At 48.6% G+C, this 22,513-nt stretch overlaps 2 protein-coding genes across 2 annotated transcripts; one reads left to right on the forward strand and one right to left on the reverse strand.

Moving 5' to 3' along the window:
• Positions 1–215: 215 nt before the first annotated feature.
• LOC140265188 (olfactory receptor 14J1-like) lies at positions 216–1,151 on the reverse strand. Its single transcript, XM_072361073.1, has one exon. It carries the CDS (start codon positions 1,149–1,151, stop codon positions 216–218), a length of 936 nt encoding a protein of 311 aa, XP_072217174.1.
• Positions 1,152–14,428: 13,277 nt separating this feature from the next.
• On the forward strand, positions 14,429–15,394 carry LOC140265162 (olfactory receptor 14C36-like). Its single transcript, XM_072361047.1, has one exon. It carries the CDS (start codon positions 14,429–14,431, stop codon positions 15,392–15,394), a length of 966 nt encoding a protein of 321 aa, XP_072217148.1.
• Positions 15,395–22,513: the final 7,119 nt, after the last annotated feature.

Genomic DNA, 22,513 nt, shown 5'->3' on the forward strand with positions numbered 1-22,513 from the left:
AATCCTTTAACTTTTCCAGAGAGTCTGGTTCCAAGTTTCCATGAGCGCTTGGAGTCAGAAAATGGAAATTAGGTAGGAAAGAATTGTAATAAATTTTTATTTATAGGTTCAGTAACATTTTTTTGCAGGTTTTTATATCACACACAATCAAACAATCAAAGATGCATAAAACATAAAGAACCTTCACTGAGAATTGTGGTAGGAAAATATGTAATTTATGGAAGCTGGAACAGTGCATATTGCAACAGCTTCCTGAGACTGTGCATGATCTCCCGGTTCCTCATGCTGTAGATAATAGGGTTCAGTGTTGGAGGAACCACTGCATACAGAAGAGCCACTGTCAGATCCAGGAGTGGGGAGGAAATGGAGGGGGGCTTCAGGTGGGCAAAAAAGGCAGTGCTGAGAAACAGGGAGACCACAGCCAGGTGAGGGAGGCACGTGGAGAAGGCTTTGTGCCGTCCCTGCTCAGAGGGCATCCTCAGCACGGCAAGGAAGATCTGCACATAGGACACAACTATGAAAACAAAACAGCCAAAGACTAAAATGACACTAAAAAGGAGCACGACAACTTCCCTGAGGTAGGAGGCTGAGCAGGAGAGCTTAAGGATCTGGGGGATCTCACAGAAAAACTGGTTGACAACATTGCCTTGGCAGAGAGGCAGTGAAAACGTACTGGCAGTGTGCAGCAGGGAATTGAGAACCCCAGCGCCCCAGGCAGCTGCTGCCATGGTGGCACAAGCTCTGCTGTCCATCAAGGTCCCGTAGTGCAGGGGCTTGCAGATGGCAACGTAGCGGTCATAGGACATGATGGTGAGAAGGGAAAACTCTGCTGACATGAAGAAGAGAAAGAAAACGAACTGTGCAGCACATCCTGCGTAGGAGATGGCCCTGGTGTCCCAGAGGGCGTTGGCCATGGCTTTGGGGAGAGTGGTGGAGATGCAGCCCAGGTCGAGGAGGGCCAGGTTGAGCAGGAAGAAGTACATGGGGGTGTGCAGGCGGCGGTCGCAGGCTACGGCTGTGCTGATGAGGCCGTTGCCCAGGAGGGCAGCCAGGTAGATGCCCAGCAAGAGCCAGAAGTGCAGGAGCTGCAGCTGCCGCGTGTCTGCCAACAGCAGCAGGAGGAACTCGCTGATGGAGCTGCTGTTGGGCATCTGCTGTTCCTGGGCTTGGAGTCCTGTTCAGAGTGCAGAAGATAATGACAAGTCCAGACCACTCTCAAACTCACTCCTCCTGCTATACTATGTAAATTTTCATTTCCCTTAGGAAAATAGTTATTTAACTCCAGAACTTGTGTATACTATCATGAGCTTCACCATCCCGTAACGAGTAGAAGACTGGGGAGCTCTTACTTTCTTCTCATTTCCTATATCATACCCCAGCCTCCTGGATATTTTCCTCTTTACTCCAATTGCTCTTTGAGACCACAGCCCCAGCCTCTTTGCACTTCAGTTTGTCTTAGAGAAATCAGCCTGTTTGCAGGACAACTGAACTATTAATGCCTGCAGAAAAGAACTATAACTTCAGCTGATTGTACCCTTTTAGGTAGGTGAGGCTGAAAACACAACCTGTGTGACTTTTCACAAAACAGCCAACTGATTGGAGAAATACTGGGGAGTCTCTGAGCTGTGTTCAATGTTGACAGCCGCTTTTAGATTTTTTGCCTCCATTCCTTTCTGTTTTCACTCAGAACAGAAAAAGGAAAATCCCTGCCTTGGCTCTCCTCTTGCAAAGGACCCTCAGAAAGAGTCTGTTGTGCAGTGGAGCTGTGATCCCCTGCCCCAGGCAGCAGCTGTGGCAGCACAAGCCCTGCCGGGGGGCTCCTTCCCCCCACACGTCTCCCCGCAGCACCCTGGGCAGCTCCCCAGGCAGGCTGAGTGCTGAGCCTGGCAGGCGGCAGAGTCCCATAGCCGGCACACAGCCCCTGGGGCACAGCAGGGACCCTGCTCTGCAGGACAGCCCTGGGCACCTGCCTGCAGCTCCAGCTGCTCATCCTGCAGCCGTGCTGGGACACGCAGCCCTCAGGGCTGTGCTTTCATACTGCAGCATGGAAAACCTCAGCTGGAGCAGAAGTCTTTTTCCACAATAAAGAAACATGCAGTGCCTGCACCCAGATCTGCTATTGAATGTCCCTGATTAAGATAACCCTCTATGAAAACCAGCTGCATGGCCTGAAGTGAGACTTACCTTGTCATGGTCTGTCGGCTATGCTCCTGCAGCAGGCTCAGAAGGCTGCTCACACCTCACGCATCCTGTAAGCTCTCTCCCTTTCTCTCCTCTCCTTCTGTCACCTTCAGGCTGTGCTGTGCACAAGAGCTGCTCCTGGGCACAGCTGTCTCTGCAGCACCACAAACTTTTATGAGCTCCCTGTGTCCCAGGAGCCCAGCCCAGCTCTGTAGCAGAGGATGTCATTTTTATCCTTCCCACTCGTATCCCCCGAGATTTCTCTGCATCTTCATGGTCAACAGCTCCTGAAAGACAACAGCATCATGACTGTGCTTTGAAATCTGTTGAATTTAACACCAGATTTCAATTGGTCAGTGACTAATGCCAGACATGTGGTGAGTCCTCCCAGAGAGTGTTTGCTGAAACAAAAAGGAGCACACAGAGAACTACAGGATATCATAGAATCATGAAATCACCAAGGTTGGAAAAGATGTAAAAGATTATCCAGTCCAACTGTTCAGCTATCACCAATAGCTCTCACTAATCCATGTCCCTCATCACAATATCTATTCATTCCTTGAATACCTCCAGGCTCAGTGAATCTCCCCCCACCCCGGGAAGTCCATTCCATTTTCCAAATTGCAGGACATGGTTTTTGATCTTGGTGAACTTCATCCCATTGGATGGCTCTCTCTCTCCAGCCTGTCCAGATTCCTCAGCAGGGCCTTGCTAACTCCAGGCAGATCCACACTCCCATCCAATTTGGTGTCATCTGTAAACTTACTTAGGGTTCACTCGATGCCCTCATCCAGGTCAATAATAAAGATATTGAAGAGGAAAGGCACCAGCACTGACCTCTGGAGAACACAAAGTAGGCACACAGGTAGGCGTCCAGGTGGGTCTTGAATATCTCCAGACAAGGAGACTCCATCACCCCCCTGGGCAGCCTGTTCCAGTGCTCCGTCACCCTCACCGTAAAGAAGTTCTTGCGCACATTCGTGCGGAACTTCCTATGCTGGAGTTTCAGCCCATTTCCCCTAGTCCTGTCCCCACGCACTACTGAAAACAGACCAGCCTCGCCACTATGGCTCCCACTCTTAGGGTATTTATAAACCTGGATCAAGTCCCCTCTCAGCTTTCTTTCCTCAAGGCTAAACAGACCCAGTTCCCTAAGTCTCTCCTCATAGGGGAGATGGTCCAGGCCCTTCACCATCTTTGTGGCCCTCCGCTGGACTCTTCCCAAGAGATCCCTGTCTTTTTTGTACTGGGGAGCCCAGAACTGGACACAGTATTCCAGATGAGGCCTCACCAGGGCAGAGTAAAGGGGGAGGATCACCTCCCTTGACCTGCTGGCTATGCTCTTTTTAATGCACCCCAGGATGCCATTGGCCTTTTTGGCTACAAGGGCACACTGCTGGCTCATGGCCAACCTGTCGTCCACCAGGATGCCCAGGTCCCTCTCAGCAGAGCTCCTCTCCAGCAGGTCATCCCCCAACCTGTACTGGTGTATGCAGTTTTTTCTACCTAGATGCAAGACTCTACACTTGTTTTTGTTAAACCATCCGGTTTCTTACTGCCCAAGAGAAGAGCTGCTCCAAAGTAATGCCTCCTCTTCTATTAACTGGGCTGTAAAATCAGAGGCGTATGTTGGAGGTTTGGCTGTAGAGGTCGAACATTGCCACCAACATCCTATTAAAAATTGCTATTGTGTGACAGATGACAGCAGAGGGGCAGCCTGACAGAATGGCATCTGACATGGAGGTGCACATGAAGCAAAGGTTTGCCACTGAATTCCTCCAAACAGGAGACAGGTGCACTGGTTGACATCCACCAAAACTTGCTGAATGTTTCTGTAGACCAAATGGTGGATGTGAGCAGAGTGAGGCAGTGCGAGGTGTGTTTCAGCAGTGCTAAGTGTGGGTAACCTTTGCTTGGTACATTTGCTTATGAGCATGGTATGCAGGCTCCTCTTCCCTCCCCTCAGTTTCCCATCGGTGTTCTCCAGGCTTCTCCTGACCTCCTCATGTCAGTCATCTCATTAGGGGCAGCTTTCCACCTACCAGCCTAGGCTCCAGAATGGCTCCTGTGGAACCTGGGTAACTTTAATCCGACCTTTGTGCAGGATTCCTCAACCACAGACCATCCTGGAGGCAGCGACCACCTCTGTGTCCAAAATGGAAGAAGCCATGAAGAAAGCTGTGATCAACGGAGTGGAATTGTGGACAGTGAAGTAAAATCCAGTTGGCGGCTGGTCACAAGCGGTGTCCCCCATTGCTCAGTGCTGGGACTGCTTCTGTTTAACATCTTCATTGATGATCTGGATGGGGGGATTGAGTGCACCCTCAGTAAGTTTGCAGACAACACCAAGTTGGGAGGGAGTGTTGATCTGTCTGAGCGGGGAAGGGCACTACAGAGGGACCTGAATAGGCTTGATCGATGGGCCAAGGTTAACGGAATGTGTTTCAATAGGGCCAAGTGTCAGGTCCTGCATTTTGGTCACAACAACCCCAGGCAACCCTACAGGCTTGGCGAGAATTGGCTGGAAAGCTGCCTGATGGAAAGGGACCTTGGTGTGCTGATGGACAGTCGGCTAAATACAAGCCAGCAGTGTGCACAGGTGGACAAGAGGGGCAATGGCATAATGCCTTGGATCAAGAATGGAGTGGTGAGCAGGACTAAGGAAGTCATCCTGCTCCTGTACATTGGTGAGGCCTCACCTTGATTACTGTGCCCAGTTTTGGGCACCTCAGTACAAAAAGTCATAGAGGAACTGGAGTAGGTCCAGAGAAGGGCAACAAGGCTTGTGAAGGGCTTGGAAAATCAACCCTATGAGGAGAGGCTGAGGAAGCTGGGGCTGTTTAGTCTGGGGAAAAGGAGGCTGAGGGGAGACCTTAATGCTCTCTTCCAGTATCAGTAAGGTGCTTACAGAGAGAACAGGGCAAGTCTCTTCTCACTGGTGACAAGTGACAGGACAAGGGGAAGTGGCCTCAAGTTGTGCCAGGGTAAGTTCAGGTTCGACGTTAGGAAACACTTCTTTACAGAAGGGGTAGCTAAACACTGGAACGGGCTCCCAGGGAGGTGGTTGAGTCACCATCACTGGGTGTGTTTAAGAGCTGTTTGGATGAGGTGCTCAGGGATATGATTTAGCTGACGGTTGTTAGAGTTAGGGTACTATGGTTAGGCTGTGGTTGGACTTGATGATCTTCTAAGTCTTTTACAACCTGGGTAATTTTATGATTCTATGATTCTATGAAGCTTGGAAAATTATGATGTGATAACCCATATCCAAGAACTTGTCCTGTGCAGGGTATCACAGGGAATGAGCAAGAGGGGACGTGACAAACAACATGCAATCCAGCTGCTGCTGCTGGCCTCTCAGAGGCACTGGCAGATGTGAGCCTGAAAGCACAGACCCCAGCCAGGAGCCCAGGGATGGCCCGTCAGCTGTTGCAGGCTGAAGTCACTGTATATTCTGATGAACAGCTTTGTGTTTCCTACCAGACTGTGGGTTTCTGAGAACATCTGACCCTGACAGCTCCAAAAGAAGGAGGACAGACAGAGTCACTGCATGTCCTTTATTCCGTAAGGTTCACAGAGAGCCTGGTTCGTTATGTACAGTGTGTATGGGCTACACTAGAAAGGTACAAACAGAGTAGGAATTCATTTGACTAATGATGATTTAGTGAAAAACATTACAGTACACATATATATAAAGAATAATTATAAATTACACATATGAAATGAACGGAACAATCAATAAAAGAGAGCTTGATTCAGAAAAAAAGCTGGATTACATTATATGAATTCCATAAGATGGGCAGTTCACAGCTTTTGAAACACATTTAGTAATCACTTTCCTCACTGCATCCTTTATCTCCCTGTTCCTCATGCTGTAGATAATAGGGTTCAGTGTTGGAGGTACCACCGAGTACAGAACTGCCACCATCAAGTCCATGGATGGAGAGGAAGCATAGGGTGGCTTCAGGTAGGCAAAAGAGACAGAGATGAGAAACAGGGAGACCACGGCCAGGTGAGGGAGGCACGTGGAGAAGGCTTTGTGCCGTCCCTGCTCAGAGGGCATCATCAGCACAGCAACGAAGATCTGCACATAGGACACCACTATGAAAACAAAGCAGCCAAAGAATAAACTGATACTAAAAATGACAAGCACAACTTTCCTGAGATTTGATTCTGAGCAGGAGAGCCTGAGGATCTGGGGGATTTCACAGAAAAACTGGTTGACAACATTGCCTTGGCAGAGAGGCAGTGAAAACGTACTGGCAGTGTGCAGCAGGGAATAGAGAATCCCAGCACCCCAGGCAGCTGCTGCCATGGTGGCACAAGCTCTGCTGTCCATCAAGGTCCCGTAGTGCAGGGGCTTGCAGATGGCAACGTAGCGGTCATAGGACATGATGGTGAGAAGGGAAAACTCTGCTGAAGCGAAGAAGACAAAGAAAAAGAGCTGTGCAGCACATCCTGTGTAGGAGATGGCCCTGGTGTCCCAGAGGGCGTTGGCCATGGCTTTGGGGAGAGTGGTGGAGATGCAGCCCAGGTCGAGGAGGGCCAGGTTGAGCAGGAAGAAGTACATGGGGGTGTGCAGGCGCTGGTCGCAGGCTACGGCTGTGCTGATGAGGCCGTTGCCCAGGAGGGCAGCCAGGTAGATGCCCAGCAAGAGCCAGAAGTGCAGGAGCTGCAGCTGCCGCGTGTCTGCCAACGGCAGCAGGAGGAACTCGCTGATGGAGCTGCTGTTGGGCATCTGCTGTTCCTGGGCTTGGAGTCCTGCTCTGAGTGCAGAAGGTAATGACATGTTCAGATCATTCTCAGAGACACTCCTCCTGCTACAATATGACATGTTTTCATTCTCCTAAAACAGTGTACATTTAGCACCATTACTTGCATTTAATTTCATGTCGTTCAGCATTTTTTAAGCAGAAGCAGCATTTGGAGCTCTAACCTTCCTCTTCTTTTTTTTTATATTACTCCGTCTCTCTGGATATTTTTATCTGTTTCATGTCTCATATCTTTACACCAACTGCTCTCAGAACCCCCCAAGCCCAGCCTCTGACTTTTAATTTCTGTGTGAAAAAGCTGCCTGTTGGCAGGTTAGGTGAATTATTCTTGTCTTCAGAAAATGATTATAATTACAGCTGGTTCCACCCTGCGAGAAAGGAGAGATTGAAAGAAAATCACGTGTTTCACAATACAACTTTTGGATGGAAGGAAAATTCTCAGAGCTGTGACAGCCCCTTTCAGATTTCTGCCTCCAGTCATTTCTGCCTTCCCTCAGAACAGGAAATGGGAAATCCCAGACTTGGCTCTCCTCTTGCAAAGTACCCTCACAAACATCCTGCTGTGCAGTGGAGCTGTGATCCCCTGCCCCAGGCAGCAGCTGTGGCAGCACAAGCCCTGCCGGGGGGCTCCTTCTCCCCACACATCTCCCTGCAGCACCCTGGACAGCTCCCCGGGCAGGCTGAGTGCTGAGCCTGGCAGGCGGCAGAGTCCCATAGCCGGCACACAGCCCCTGGGGCACAGCAGGGACCCTGCTCTACAGGACAGCCCTGGGCACCCGCATGCAGCCCCATATTCACAGCCTGCAGCCGTGCTGGGACATTCTGCCCTCAGGGCTGTACTCTGACACTGCAGCATGGAAGCCCTCAGCTAAAGCAGAAGGCTTTTTCCACAGTAAAGAATCATGCAGTGCCTGCAGCCAGATCTGCTATGGCATGTCCCTAATTTTGTTAACTTTCTATGAAAACCAGCTGCATGGTCTGCAGTGAGACTTACCGTGTTATGATCTGTGTGGAATGCTCCTGCAGTGAGCTGGCAGCCTGCTCACACCTCACTCATCCTGTAAGCTCTCTCCCCTTTCTCTCCTCTCCTGTCACCTGCAGGCTGTGCTGTGCACAAGAGCTGCTCCTGGGCACAGCTGTCTCTCTGCAGCACTGCCCACTTGTATGAGCTCCCTGTGTCCCAGGAGCCTGGTCCAGCTCAGCAGCAGATGATGTCATGTTTATCCTTCTCACTCATCTCCCCTGAGATGTCCCTGGCTCTTCTTGGCCAACAGCTCCTGAAAGACAACAGCATCATGACTGTGCTTTGAAATCTGATGAAGTAAACACCAGATTTCCAGTGGTCAGTGATTAATTCCAGTCATATGGGGAGTCCTACCAGAGATCGTTTGATGAAACAAAAAGAGTACACAGACAAGGACAGAGAGGGGTGGACTTCCCCTGTGCAGGGCAGCGATCCATCTGAGGTATTGCGCGAATCTCATCCCTAGACAGAAATCCTAGAGCTGAAATGGGATTCAGCACCCCATATACCCACAGGAGCTGGGATTCTTCTGGTTCAGTTCAGAAGTGCACAAGGAGTTGCCTGCATGTGGGCTCCTGATCTGAGTCCTCGGTCATCAGCAGGGAGGCAGTTGCTCACACACAGACGCTGGGTGATGCCCAAGGTGCCTGGGCTGCTCCTGGGTGTGTGCCAGTGCTTGTAAACTGTGTGGGAAATCCCTTAGATAGACATCTCCTTCCTGAGCTTCAGCTGAAGGCCAGAGAAGGGAAGAGGTATTCTTGGCCATCCTAATGACAACAGACCCCAGCGTTTAGGGCACCTCAAAATGTTTTTTTCAGCCATCTCCATGGAGCAAGTAGAGTTACTCAGCTGACTAAATGGATGAGCACACTGTTGTGGTTTTGTGATTTTTGTTGTCAGTATTCCACATAAGAACATCATGCAGAACAGCGGGAGTTAAAGAGTTCACACTTTGCTTCCACGTTACCGCCTTTTTGGGCAGTTTGGGTTCTGGGACGGGAAAGCAGGGGCGGCATCCCCGGAGGACTTGTCACAAAGAGGAAGTGAGGTCAGACTCTGGACCAGACCCCAGCAGCTCTCTACCATTCGCCATCTGAGCTCACAGCTGAGAAATGCACGTGCTTCCCTCGCACTGCTTTGGGTTCTTTTGTCTCTCTCATCTGTTTGATTTGCTTACATTTAGTAATGTACCATCAGATTGTTGCCATTCTGTTTTACTTTGTTAAAACAATCTGTTTGCTCTCTGCTTTTCTCCCTTTCCCGGAGCACATGGCCCAGGGCTGGATGGGTCACGAGGCAAACCCCTTCCTTTCTTTTCCTTTATTCCTTTGTCTCTCCTTTTTTTTTTTTTTCTTTTTTTTTTTTTTTTTTTTTTTTCTTCCCTGGGGTCTGTACCTCCCTGTCCCAGACTGATATCCGGAGATCACCCCCAGACAAAGCTCAAGGAGGCTAAGTGTAGATTGGATGTCAGGGGGGATTTCTTTACAAGAAGAGTGCTGGAGGTGCTGGGACAGGCTGCCCAGAGAGACTGGATACCTCATCCCTAGAGGTGTTCAACACCATTTTGGATAGGGTCACCTGGTCTAGTGCTAGATCTGGAGGTTGCTGACCCTGCCTGTGGCACGGGGATTGGAACTTGATGATCCTTGGGGTCTGACGTATTCGCCAATTCACCCGACTTATCCCGGGACCTCGACTGTCCGGGGGAGAGACACAAACATGGATGCCATGATGTCTTCTCTCAATTTATTGCTGCGTCACATTCCTTATATACCATCCTAAATCCCACGCAGACACGTACACCCGCTGCGCAAAACCCGATGCACGCAAGAGAACCTGTACACACACCTACCTAAACCCCCCGCCCACTAACTCTTAAGCTACAGGCCTAACTCAGCTATTCTAGAACACTCCATCTACTCAGAACTACTGTATGCACTGATAAATCCTTACAAAGACTGCTTAGTACCCCAACACAAGGCACTGCAAAGCTATGGCACATCTATGTTCTTTCACTGATGACACCTTAGTTTCCTCTGGGCTCTCATTTCAGTGCCATCTACATAAGCTGAGGGTCATGCCAATAGATAGGAAGGTGTCAAATGTTGTCTCCTTGTAAGAAAGAACAAGAAAGGAGACAGGGCCAATTATGGACCTGTCAGTCTCACTCCAGTGCCTGGTAAAATTATGGAGAAAATGATGGTGGGAGTGACTGAAAATCAGCTGAAGGTCAATTCTGTCATTGGTCGCAGTCAACACAAGTTTCTGAGGGGACAGTCCTGTTTAAATTCAGGTCATTTATGACACGTTTATCCATTTAGCTGACAAAGGGAAGCCAGAGATGTAATCCTTCAGGATTTCAGTCAAGCTTTTGAGACTATTTCTCACAGCAACCTTCTGGACAGAATGTCCTGCATATTGCTAGAAAGAAACAGAACGTGGTCAGTGAACAGTTGGCCAACAGGTCAGGCCCAAAGGATTATAGATAGTGGGTTCCATCTGGCTGTTAGATGGTCACGATCAGGGTTACCAAGGACTCCATTTTAGGGCCACTTCTCTTTCATGTTTTTGTGGATGACCTGAATGCAGGCCTAGAAGATTTTTTAAGCAAATTTGCTGATTGAAGGTGCTGTTGCCTCCACTGAGAGAGGAGAGGACTTGCAGAGAGATGTGGACAAGTCAGAGAAGTGCAATCAGCAGCAGCCCTAATAGCCTTGTGACTACTATTAGGTGTTTCCACAGCCATCAGCTTAACACCAGCCCTCGTGTTTTTCCTACAAGGAGGCGAGTCACCCTTCTCCTTCACCAAGGGCCAAGACCTTGGGGCTTAGAAGCACACCCCTCTCCTGAAAGCACAGAGACACTGCATGCAGTTTCCATTTTGGTGGCCCCAGCTACTGCCCCACCCCCCTTCATACCTAGTTTAAAGCCCTCTGGATGAACCTACTCAATTCTCTCCTTAAGATCCCTTTTGACCGGTGGGACCCAAGGTCAAAAAACCCAAACCCCTGCCGGGCACACCAGTCTCGGAGCCAGGTATTGATCTGTTGGCCCGTTATATTGAATCCCTCATTCTTCCCTGAAGCAGGAGGGATAGAGATGAACACAACTTGTGCTCCCGAACCCTTTACCTGTCGCCCCAAGGCTCTGAAATCCTTTTGCAGAGTCCTCATGGAAGTTCTGCCTAACTCATCACTACAAACTTGGAACAGTAATAGGGGATAGTAGTCAGTGGGGTGGACTATGGAAGGAATTTTCATCCTCACATCCTTAACCCGGGCACCTTGGAGGCAGCAGACCTCCCTATGTAGAGGGTCTGGTCTACATATTGGCCCTTCTGCTCCCTTCAGTGCAGAGTCACCAATAACAATGACCCGTCATTTTTTCTTAGTTGGTGAAGTTCTAATGGTGGGTGAAGAGCGGTTGGACTTGGGGGGCACCAACAACTAAGGAGTACCATCATCACCACCATAGTCCAGCAGTCCCTGCAAGAAAGATGACAGAGGTAATTACGGACCTGTCTCGTTCCAGTGCCTGGTAAAATTATGGAGAAAGTGATGGTGAGAGTGATTGAAAAGCACCTGAAGAACAATTCTGTCACTGGTCACAGCCAACACAACTTCCAGAGGGGAAGGTCCTGTTTCACTATAGGTCTTTTGATGACAAGGTTATCCATTTAGTTGACCAAGGGATGCCAGTGTGTTAGACGGTCACCCTCAGGGTTCCCCAGGGCTCCATTTTAGGGCCACTTCTCTTTCATGATTTTGTGGATGACTTGCATGCAGGACTAGAAGATGATCTGAGCAAGTTTGCTGATGATACCAGATAAGGAGATGCTGTTACCTACACTGAGGGTGGAGAGGACTTGCAGAGAGATGTGGACAAGTCAGAGAAGTGGGTACCAGTTGGTCCTAAGCACCAAGTACATAAAGCATAACAAGAACAGGTGCCAGATTGTGCACCTGGGTAGGAGCAACCCTGGACATAAACACTGACTGGATACGAGACACTGGAGAGCGGTCTGACTGAAAACAATTGGAGGTCATGGTCAGCATCAAATTGAACGTGAGTCAGCAGTGTGTCCAGGCAGCCGGGAAGGCCAACAATCCATTGGAGTGCATCAAGCAAGGTATTGCCAGCTGGGTAAAGGAAAGGATCATCCCTCTCTGCTCTGCACTGCAACAGCCTCACCTGGAGCACTGGGTGCACTTCTGGGCACCACAGAACATAAAGGACATCAAACTATGGGAGAGTGTACAAAGGAGGACACTGGAAATGAGAGATCTGAAGTTCAGAGTTTCATTTGGATTGACTGCTTGTTCAGACTGGGCCCTTCTCACATCCCACAGCCTGCGAGGTCACACAGGGCACACATGGGACATGCACTTCACAGCATCCTTGCACCCCATGAAGAGCCTGGGATCTCCTGTCTTTCATTTAACATCATACAGATGTCCATCCCACTGCCCCAGGAATGGCCCTGAGCCAACATGAGGGATAGGATATCCCTGCCAAGGGTCTGGGAATCAGGAAATGACCTGTCTGCTTTGTATGGCAAAAGAGGGGTTTCTCTGCTTCAGAGCCACCATGTCAGTGTCTTTCCCTGGCTGTACTCATGGCTTCCAATTATCTGCTCTAACAAGTCCCTTGGGAAGCTTGCTTGTTAGTGTCCCTCAGTGGGCCCATTAATACTCCAAGTAACTTCACTGTTACTTCTGACTTTGTCTTGTTGAGCACTTTGTGCAGTCTTCTCTCTGCACTGGAGTTCGATGGACTCGGCATCAAATGTGCCCTGGGGCCACTTACCACCTAAAGAGCCTCCTGAGCCTTGTGCCTCCCTGTCATCCTCTTCAGGTTTTCAGACCTTGTTCAGCAAAATGGAGGGGTACCTGGAGAGAGCTTAAAGTGGCCGAATCCAGCAGGCGTTAATTGTTTATATATTTATATTTGAGTTTAAACAAAACATTAAAGCAGCACTGTGCAACTGGTATCAATCTGGAATGTTCCCAATGAGTTCTGTTGTGTTACTGTGTGGACAAATGTCCTCCTCAACCTCCCCAACTAATTTCTACTCACATTGGCCCCATGGGACTTGCATCACTTTTTTTCACATCACTCTTCTCTGCCTTCACCCGCTCAGTGTTAAAACTCCTTTGCTCCAACTCCCACTAGCTTTCTACAGAAAACCAGCTGCACATGTAAAAGGAAAGATTTCTCTTTTTTTTATTTTTGGCCAACAAACAGCAGGAAAGGTGTTGCAATTGAATGAACAGTAAAACACAGTGATCAACTGCATGCCATGCCCATGTCGCTTTCATTGAGGTTTGTCTATCACAGGGAATATTTGTACAAGAAATGAGTTAGACACAGTCATGATGCCGTTTTCTTTCAGGAGCTGTTGGCCATGAGGACCCAGGGATATCTCAGGGGAGACAAGTGGGAAGGATGAAAATGTCATCCTATTTTGTTGTGCTGGGCCGGGCTCCTGGGACACAGGGAGCTTATAAATGTGGGCAGCGCTGCAGAGATAGAGCTGTGCCCAGGAGCAGCTCTTGTGCACAGCACAGCCTGCAGGTGACAGAAGGAGAGGAGAGAAAGGGGAGAGAGCTTGCAGGATGTGAACAGCGTGAGCGGGATGTGAGCTCACTGCAGGAGCATTGCTCACAAACGATGACACGGTAAGTCTCACTGCAGGCTATGCTGATGCTATTCATAGAGGGTTAACTTAATCAGGGACATGCCATAGCAGATCTGGCTGCAGGCACTGCGTGTTTCTTTACTGTAGAAAAAGACTTCTGTTCCAGCTGTGGGTTTCCGTGCTGCAGTGTCGGAGCACAGCCCTGAGGGCTGCGTGTCCCAGCATGGCTGCAAGGTAATTTGCAAGATGGGATCCAAGGCAGGGATTTTCCTTTTCCTGTTTTGAGGGAATGAGAGAGGACAGGAGGCACAAATCTAAAAGAGGCAGTCATCTTTGAACACAGCAATGAAACACCTCAGTATTTCTTCTGTTCATCTGTTGTTTTGTGAACAGTCACACAGGTTGTGCTTTCAGACTCTCCTTCCTGAAAGGATACGATCAGTTTCTGTTCTCCTCGTTTTCTGCAGACATTAATTGTTAACCTGTCCTGTAAACAGTCTGATTTCTCTAAGACAATTTGAAGTGCACAGATGCTGGGGCTGGGGTCTCGAAGAGCAGCTGCAGTAAAGAGGAAAATATCCAGGAGGCTGGGATATGATTAGGAAATTAGCAGAAGGAAAGAGCTCCTTAATCTTCTACTCCTTAAGGGATGGTGAAGGTCATAAAAATAAATACAAGTTCTGGAGTTAAATGGCCATTTTTCAAAGGGGAAGGAATAAAGTATAGTACAGCAGGAGGAGTGTCTCTGAGAATGGTCTGGACTTGTCATTATCTTCTGCACTCTGTACAGGACTCCAAGCCCAGGAACAGCAGATGCCCAACAGCAGCTCCATCAGCGAGTTCCTCCTGCTGCCGTTGGCAGACACGCGGCAGCTGCAGCTCCTGCACTTCTGGCTCTTGCTGGGCATCTACCTGGCTGCCCTCCTGGGCAACGGCCTCATCAGCACAGCCGTAGCCTGCAACCGCCGCCTGCACACCCCCATGTACTTCTTCCTGCTCAACCTGGCCCTCCTCGACCTGGGCTGCATCTCCACCACTCTCCCCAAAGCCATGGCCAATACCCTCTGGGACACCAGGGCCATCTCCTACGCAGGATGTGCTGCACAGCTCTTTCTCTTTCTCTTCTTCATGTCAGCAGAATATTACCTTCTCACCATCATGTCCTATGACCGCTACGTTGCCATCTGCAAGCCCCTGCACTACGGGACCTTGATGGACAGCAGAGCTTGTGCCACCATGGCAGCAGCTGCCTGGGGTGCTGGGCTTCTCAATTCCCTGCTGCACACTGCCAGTACATTTTCACTGCCTCTCTGCCAAGGCAATGTTGTCAACCAGTATTTCTGTGAAATCCCCCAGATCCTCAAACTTGCCTGCTCAGACTCCTACATCAGGGAAGTTGTGGTTATCATTTTTAGTGCCGTTTTATTCTTTGGCTGCTTTGTTTTCATAGTTGAGTCCTATGTGCAGATCTTCCTTGCTGTGCTGAGGATGCCCTCTGAGCAGGGACGGCACAAAGCCTTCTCCACGTGCCTCCCTCACCTGGCTGTGGTCTCCCTGTTTCTCAGTTCTGGCTTTTTTGCATACCTGAAGCCTCCCTCCGTTTCCTCCTCATCCATGGACCTGATGGTGGCACTTCTGTACTCCATGGTACCTCCAGTAGTGAACCCTCTCATCTACAGCATGAGGAACCAGGAAGTCAAGGATGCAGTGAGGAAAGTGATTAACAAATGTGTTTCACAAACATTCGACTGCCCATCATTTGGAATTCATGACATGTAATGCAGATTTTACTGATGCAAACTCTTTGCATTGTTTTGATCAACTTTTGTAACTGTAATTTATTATTATTATTATTTTAATACTGTTATGTTTTTCACTGAAACATCATTACTCAAACCAATTCCTCTTTAACTTGTAACTTTGTAGTAGCCCAGACGCACTGTACATAATGAACCAGGCTCTCTGTGTACCTTAACAGAATAAAGGACATACAGTGACTCTGTCTGTTCTCCTTCTTGTGAGACATTTCTGGAGCTGTCAGGGTCAGATGTTCTCAGAAACCCACAGTCCAGCAGGAAGCACACAGCTGTTCATCAGACTGTGCGGTGCCTTCAGCCTGCAACAGCTGACGGGCCATCCCTGGGCTCCTGGCTGGGGTCTGTGCTTTCAGGTTCACGTCTGTCAGTGCCTCTGTGTTGTGGCTTTGTGATTTCTGTTGTCAGTATTCTACAACAAAACATCGTGCAGAACAGTGGCACTTAAGGATTTAATATCCTCTTTCTGTGTTACCACCGTTTGGGGCATTTTGGTTTCTGGGGTGTGGGGGCGCAGGTTCGGCATCCCTGGAGGACTTGGTATGAAGAGGAAGAAGAGTGGGACTCTGGACCGGATTCCAGCCGCTCTCTGACTCTGGTTCCTCATGTTCTGTGTCAGAGTTGCACATACCTATAATCAATTAAGGGCATGATAGAGATACCTGTGTGGTTCCTGTCCATCCTAGTTCATGTAACTGACAATACAGTGTTTGGACTGGTCTCCAGATGCTCATCCCAGTTCCTTATGCATGCTCAGGGTGCCAACTTAGGTACCATGCTGTCAGTCCCTCTGAATGCGTTCCTTGAAACTGTAATTTACATTCTGTGGGGGAAGCCTTCCCCAAAACCGGAGAATGCTGATTGGTGCAGAATATGGAGAGGTTTAGGAGAGAGCTTAGAAGTGTGCGGACACCCAGTGTCATGGGATTTTACTTTTGAACAGCCGTGGGACCCTGAGAAATGAAGCAAGTAACTGACTAAGGGATGGTGCAGTTCAGAAAGATCTGAGGAGGAATGGCTTATCTGGGCCTTAGCTTGTGCTTACCCAACTCTTTATAATACTACTGTGGAGAGATAGAGTTTCCAAACTGAGACTCAATCCAAAAGGGGAAACCTCCAAGTCGATCTTGGTCAATCAGAGGAGGCAGCAGTATCAGTGTCAGTTGCCCCTGTTGTCATGGTTTTGTAATGTTGCTGTCAATATTCCACACCATAACATCATGTGCAGTATGGATCATTAAAAGGTTCATACTCCAATTCTGTGGAATAACAATGTCCCGAATACTCAGCTCTCGGAGAAGAACTACATATCCCAGAGGACATAGCGGCCAGAGCTAAGTCATGGGAGGAGGACATCTATAATCTCGCTCCCAGGCTGGAGCTCTCTCTCTCTCGAACTCTCAGAGAGTGGGAAGTGTTCCAGCCGTGTCGCCTAGAGTTCACAGTAGGCCTCTCATTTTTCAGGCACTCTCTCTCTGTTTTGTTCAATTTACTTACCTCAATCATATTGTATTATATTGTGTTATCTTGTATTCCGATATCATATTTAGTAAAATAAGTTTTCCTCCTTAGATTGTCGCCGCTGTTCTCTTTTCCCATTCTCCTTTTCCCTTCTATTTTTGGGCCGGGGGCTCTACGAGGCAACTACCCCCTATCACGACCACAGGTAAATCAAAGTAAACTGTGACACTGCTTTATAACCAATCTCTGGATTATAGAGTTTATTTTTGCAAGTCAGTCACAGCAGTGGAATGCCCTAAGCTCTGGAATTTGTAGTAGATGGGGAATACATCAAGAACTGTCTCTTCTTCTGCTAAACTCATCCATGAGGTCAGGTAAACAACTCTACAGTCTCAGGTGCCCATTACTCACAGAAACACAGAATCACAGAATCACCGGAGTTGGAAGGGCCCTCCAGATAACATGGAGTTCAATCCCCTCTGCCACAGCAGGTTTCCTACACCAGGTAGGCTCACACTAGGCATACAGGCAGGTCTTGAATATCTCCAGGGAAGGAGACTCCCACAACACCCTGGAGCAGCCTGTTCCAGTGCTCCATCAACCTTACCGTAAAGAAGTTCTTGCACACATTCGTGTAGAACATCCTATGATCAAGTTTCCTCGTGTCCTGTCTCCACACACTGCTGAAAAGAGCCTGGTCTCTCCACTTTGACTCCACACCACAGATATTTATAGACCTGGATCAGGTTCCCTCTCAGTCTTCTTTTCTCAAGGCTAAACAGACCCAGCTCACTTAGCCTTTCGTCATAGGGGAGATGCTCCAGGCCCTTCACCATCTTTGTGAACCTCCTTTGAACTCTTTCCAAGAGATCCCTGTCTTTTTTGTACTGGGGAGTCCAGAACTGGACACAGTATTCCAGATGAGGCCTTACCAGGGAAGAGAAGAGGGGGAGGATCACCTCCCTCGACCTGCTGGCCACGCTCTTTTTCATGCACCCCAGAATGCCATTGGCCTTTCTGGCCACGAGGGCACACTGCTGGCTCATAGCCAACCTGTCGTCCAGAAGGATACTCAGGTCAGTCTCTGCTGAGCTCCTCTCCAGCAACTCATCCCCCAACCTGTCCTGGTGCATGCAATTATTCCTCCATAGGTGCAAGACTCTACAGTGGCTTTAGTTAAACCTCATCTGGTTTCTTAACGCCCAGCTTTCCTGCCTGTCCAGGTCATGGTGAATGGCAGCACAGCCTACAGGCGTGTCAGCCAATCTATCCAATTTCATATCATCAGCAAACTTGCTGAGGGTGGCCATTATCCCCTTGTCAAGTTCACTGATAAAGATGTTGAACGAGACCGTACCCAGCACCGACCCTTGGGGAACACCACTACTTACAGGTCACCAATTGGACTCTGCACTGCCAGTGACAACCCTCTGTGCTCTGCCAGTCAGACAGTTCTCCACCCACCTCACTTTCCACTCATCTATCCCACACTTCCTCAGCTTTCTTATATGGATGTCATGGGGAACACTATCAAATGCCTTGCTGAAATCAAGGTAGATGGCATCCACTGCTCTCGCCCCATCCACTCAGCCATGGAAAACGTCATAGAAGGCTACCAGGTTGGTCGAGCATGACCTCCCCTTGGTGGACCCATGCTGACTACTCCTGATATCCTCCATTTCTTCCAACTGCCTGGAGATGGCATCCAGCACAAGCTGTTCCATCACCTTTCAAGGAACAGAGGCTGCCTAGCCTGAAATTACCTTGATCTTTCTCCTTGCCCTTTTTGAAGACTGGAGTGACACTGGCTCTCCTGCAGTGTTCAGTGGAAGATAAATCCTCTGGATGGAGCATATAGTGATATTCTGATAACCATAACCAAATGGATGAGCTCACAACAGAAGAGGCAGATCTTCCTCTCTGCTCCATCTGTGGCATACTCTGGAGTTCAAGGCATTGCAAAGCTATGGCACATCTACGTTTGTTCGCTGATGACACCATAGTTTGCTCTGGGCTCTCATTTCAATGGCATCTACATAAGTCTGGGGTCATGCCAGATGACAGGAAGCTGGCAAATGTTGTCTCATTGTAAGGAAGAGCGAGAAAGATGGCACGGGCAATTATGGACCTGTCAGTCTCACTCCAGAGCCTGGTAAAATTTTGGAAACAGTGATGGTGGGAGTGACTGAAAAACAGCTGAAGGACAATTCTGTCACTGGTCACAGCCAACACAGGTTTCTGAATGGAAGGTCCTGTTTAATTATGGTCCATTTCTGACAAGGTTACCCACTTAGCTGACCAAGGGAAGCCAGTTGATGTTATCCTTGAGGATTTCAGTAGATCTTCTGATACTGTTTCTCACAGCACCCTCCTGGACAGAATGTCCAGCATACGGTTAGACAGAAACAGGATGTGGTCAGTGAGCAGTTGGCCAATAAGTCAGGCCCAAAGGATTATAGTCAATGGGTTCCATCGGGCTGGTAGATGGTCACTATCAGGGTACCCCAGGGTTCCATTTTAGGGCCACTTCTCTTTCATGTATTTGTGGATGACCTGCACACAGGACTTGAAGATGTTCTGAGCAAGTTTGCTGGTTGGAGAAGTTGTCACCTCCACTGAGGGTGGAGAGGTCTTGCAGAGACATGTGAACAAGTCAGAGAAGTGGGTACCAGTTGGTACTATGCACCAAGTGCATAAAGTATAACAGGAGCCTGATTGTGCACCTGGGTAGGGGCAACCCTGGACATACACACTGACTAGATATGGGACACTGGAGGGTGGACTGACTGAAAAGGACTGGTGGTCCTGGTCAGCATCATATTGAATGTGAGTCAGCAGTGTGCCCAGGCAGCCAGGAAGGTCAACAGTCCCCTGGAGTGCATCAAGGAAGGTAAAAGCATGCTGGGTAAAAAAGAGGCTGGGTAAAAATGTTGCCTGGGTAGGGGAAACCCTGAACATACACACTGACTGGATATGGGACACTGGAGAGCGGACTGACTGAAAGCTATTGGGGGACCTGGTCAACATCAAATTGAATGTGAGTCAGCAGTGTTCCCAGACCACAAGGAAGGCCAACAGTCCCATGCAGCACAGGAAACAAGTTATTGCTAGGTGGATAACAGAAAGGATAGTTCCTGTCTGCTCTGCATTGCTACAGCCTCACCTGGAGCACTGGGTGCAATTCTGGGCACCGCAGTATGCAAAGAACATCAAACTATGGGAGGGTGTGCAAAGGAGGGCACTGGAACTGAGAGATCAGAATTCAGAGTTTCATTGGGATTGACTGCATGATCAGATTGGGCCTTTCTTACATCCCACAACCTGTGATGAGACACAGGGCACACATGGGACATGAACCTCACAGTGTCCTTGCACCCCATGCAGAGCCAGGTATCATTGGTCCTTCTGTCTTTCATATGACATCATACAATTCTCCATTTCCTGCCCCAAGAAGGGCCCTGAGCCAACATGAGGGACAGGATCTCCCTGCCAAGTCTGGAGATCAAGGTTTGGCCTTTCTGCTTCATAAGACAAAGGGGGAGTTTCTCAGCATCAGAGCCACCATGCCAGTGCCTTTGCCTGCCCGTACTCATGGCTTCCAATTATCTGCTCTAACAAGTCCCTTGGGAAGCTTGCTTGGTAATGTTCCTCAGTGGGCCCATTAATACTACAAGTAACTTCACTGTTACTTCTGACTTTGTCTTGTTGAGCACTTTGAGCAGTTTTCTCTCTGCACTGGAGGTTGATGGACTCAGCAACAAATGCCGCCTGGGGCTCCTTACCACCTAAAGAGCCTCCTGAGCCTTGTGCCTTCCTGTCATTCTCTTCAGGTTTTCAGAACTTGTTCAGCAAAATGGAGAGATATCTGGAGAGAGCTTAAAGAGGAATAATCCAGCAGACATTTATTGTCTGTTTATTTATAGTTGTGTTCAAACAAGACATTAAAGCAGCACTGTGCAACTGATGTCAATCCAGGATGCCCCCACTGAGTTCTATTCTGTTTCTGTGTGGACAAAGTTGCTCCTCAACCTCCCCATCCTGTTTCTACTCACATTGGCCCCATGGGACTTGCATCACTGTTCCTCACATCACTCTTCTCCTCTGCCGTCACCCGCTCAGTGTTAAACCTGCTTTGCACCAACTCCCTCTGGCTTTCCACAGAGAACCTACTGCACATGGGCAAGGAAGGTATTCTCTTTTTTTTTAGCCAACAAACAGAAGGAAAGGTGATGCAATAGAATGAACAGTAAAACACAGTGATCAACTGCATGTTTTGTCCCAGCTGCTTCTATTGAGGTTTGTCTTTCACAGGGAATGGTTGTACAAGAAATGAGTTAGACACAGGCAGGAAGGGATAGATAGAATCACAGTGAAGGATTTGGCAATAGAGTCCATCAGACTTTTGAGGAATGGAGCAAATTCCAGTAATCTCCCTGGGATAGATCAGCCAGGTAGTTGGGAGGTATCAACTTAAAACTGAACAGGACTTGTGAGTATTTCACAAATTGAGAAGGGTTAACACATTCTCATTGATTTCTACCTTCAACTCTTTTCCTCACCTTTACTGACATTAATGAAGATATTTCAGACTTTGTGCTTTAAAAAGAAAGAGAAAAAGGAAAAGAAGAAAAAGAAAAGGAATAGATAGGAAGGGATAGATAGGATCACGGTGAAGGAGTTGACAACACAGTCCATCAGATTTTAGAGCGATGGAGCAAATTTGAGTAATCCCCCTGAAAGTCAGAAATCAGACAGATAATAATTGGGAGGTATCTGACTGAACAAAATGCAAGGGATGGAGAAATCTGGTGGGCAGTGGGAGGAGCGTGTGTCCAGATGGCCTGCTGAAAACGTGGCCTTAACCACGGCCATTCATTTAGGACAGCTGGAGACACCTGGAGGATGAGGGACATCAAATAGGCAGCAGGGAAGAGCAGCAGCGGACGCCGGGCTTTAGTCACAGGTCATTGGCACTGGCACCGCTGTCTGTGTCCCTGAACATGAAGGCATCTGTGTCCTGCAAACATGGTTCTGGAAAAGATCGTAAATATGGGAAAAGAAAAACAGGCACAAAATCCCCTCAAGTACTCATATTTACAACTCCAAATGGACAGGACACATGAGATTTTCTCATGTTGAGAAGGGTTAACACATTTTCATTGATTTCTATCTTTGTCTTCAATCTTTGTCTCAGTTTTATTGACAGTTATGATCATCATTTAAGCTTACAGCCTTAACATTAATTAATTTTTTAATTAATATAAAGAGATCCATTTGCGTCTTGCACATGGTTTGATGCCCCTTTGACCTTCACAATTACCCCCAGACCTTCCTTGCCGGAGAGTATGAGATCCAGCAGAGCACCTCTCCTCTTTGGTTCCACCACGGCTTGGTCAAGAAGCTGCCATCTGTGCTCTCCTCGGATCTCCTGGATGGCACATGCCCTGCTGTGCTGTCCCTGCAGAAGATACTGGAGTGAGAAAGGCCCCTAAAGGGGATACAGGCCTGACAACATCAGGATTCCATCTGCCTGCAAAGGGCGCCTTCCACTTGCTCTTCCTGATCAGGAAGCTGGGAACAGGCACTGTTGGTCTCCTCTGTTTGCCATTTCCATTAGCTCTGA

This window comes from Excalfactoria chinensis, unplaced genomic scaffold (assembly GCF_039878825.1).
Source record: "Excalfactoria chinensis isolate bCotChi1 unplaced genomic scaffold, bCotChi1.hap2 Scaffold_68, whole genome shotgun sequence".
Classification (NCBI taxonomy): Eukaryota; Metazoa; Chordata; class Aves; order Galliformes; family Phasianidae; genus Excalfactoria; species Excalfactoria chinensis.

Excerpts from the sequence above, each read along its gene's own strand:
- LOC140265188 (XM_072361073.1), bottom strand. The coding sequence starts at position 1,151 with ATGCCCAACAGCAGCTCCATCAGCGAGTTCCTCCTGCTGCTGTTGGCA.
- LOC140265162 (XM_072361047.1), top strand. The coding sequence starts at position 14,429 with ATGCCCAACAGCAGCTCCATCAGCGAGTTCCTCCTGCTGCCGTTGGCA.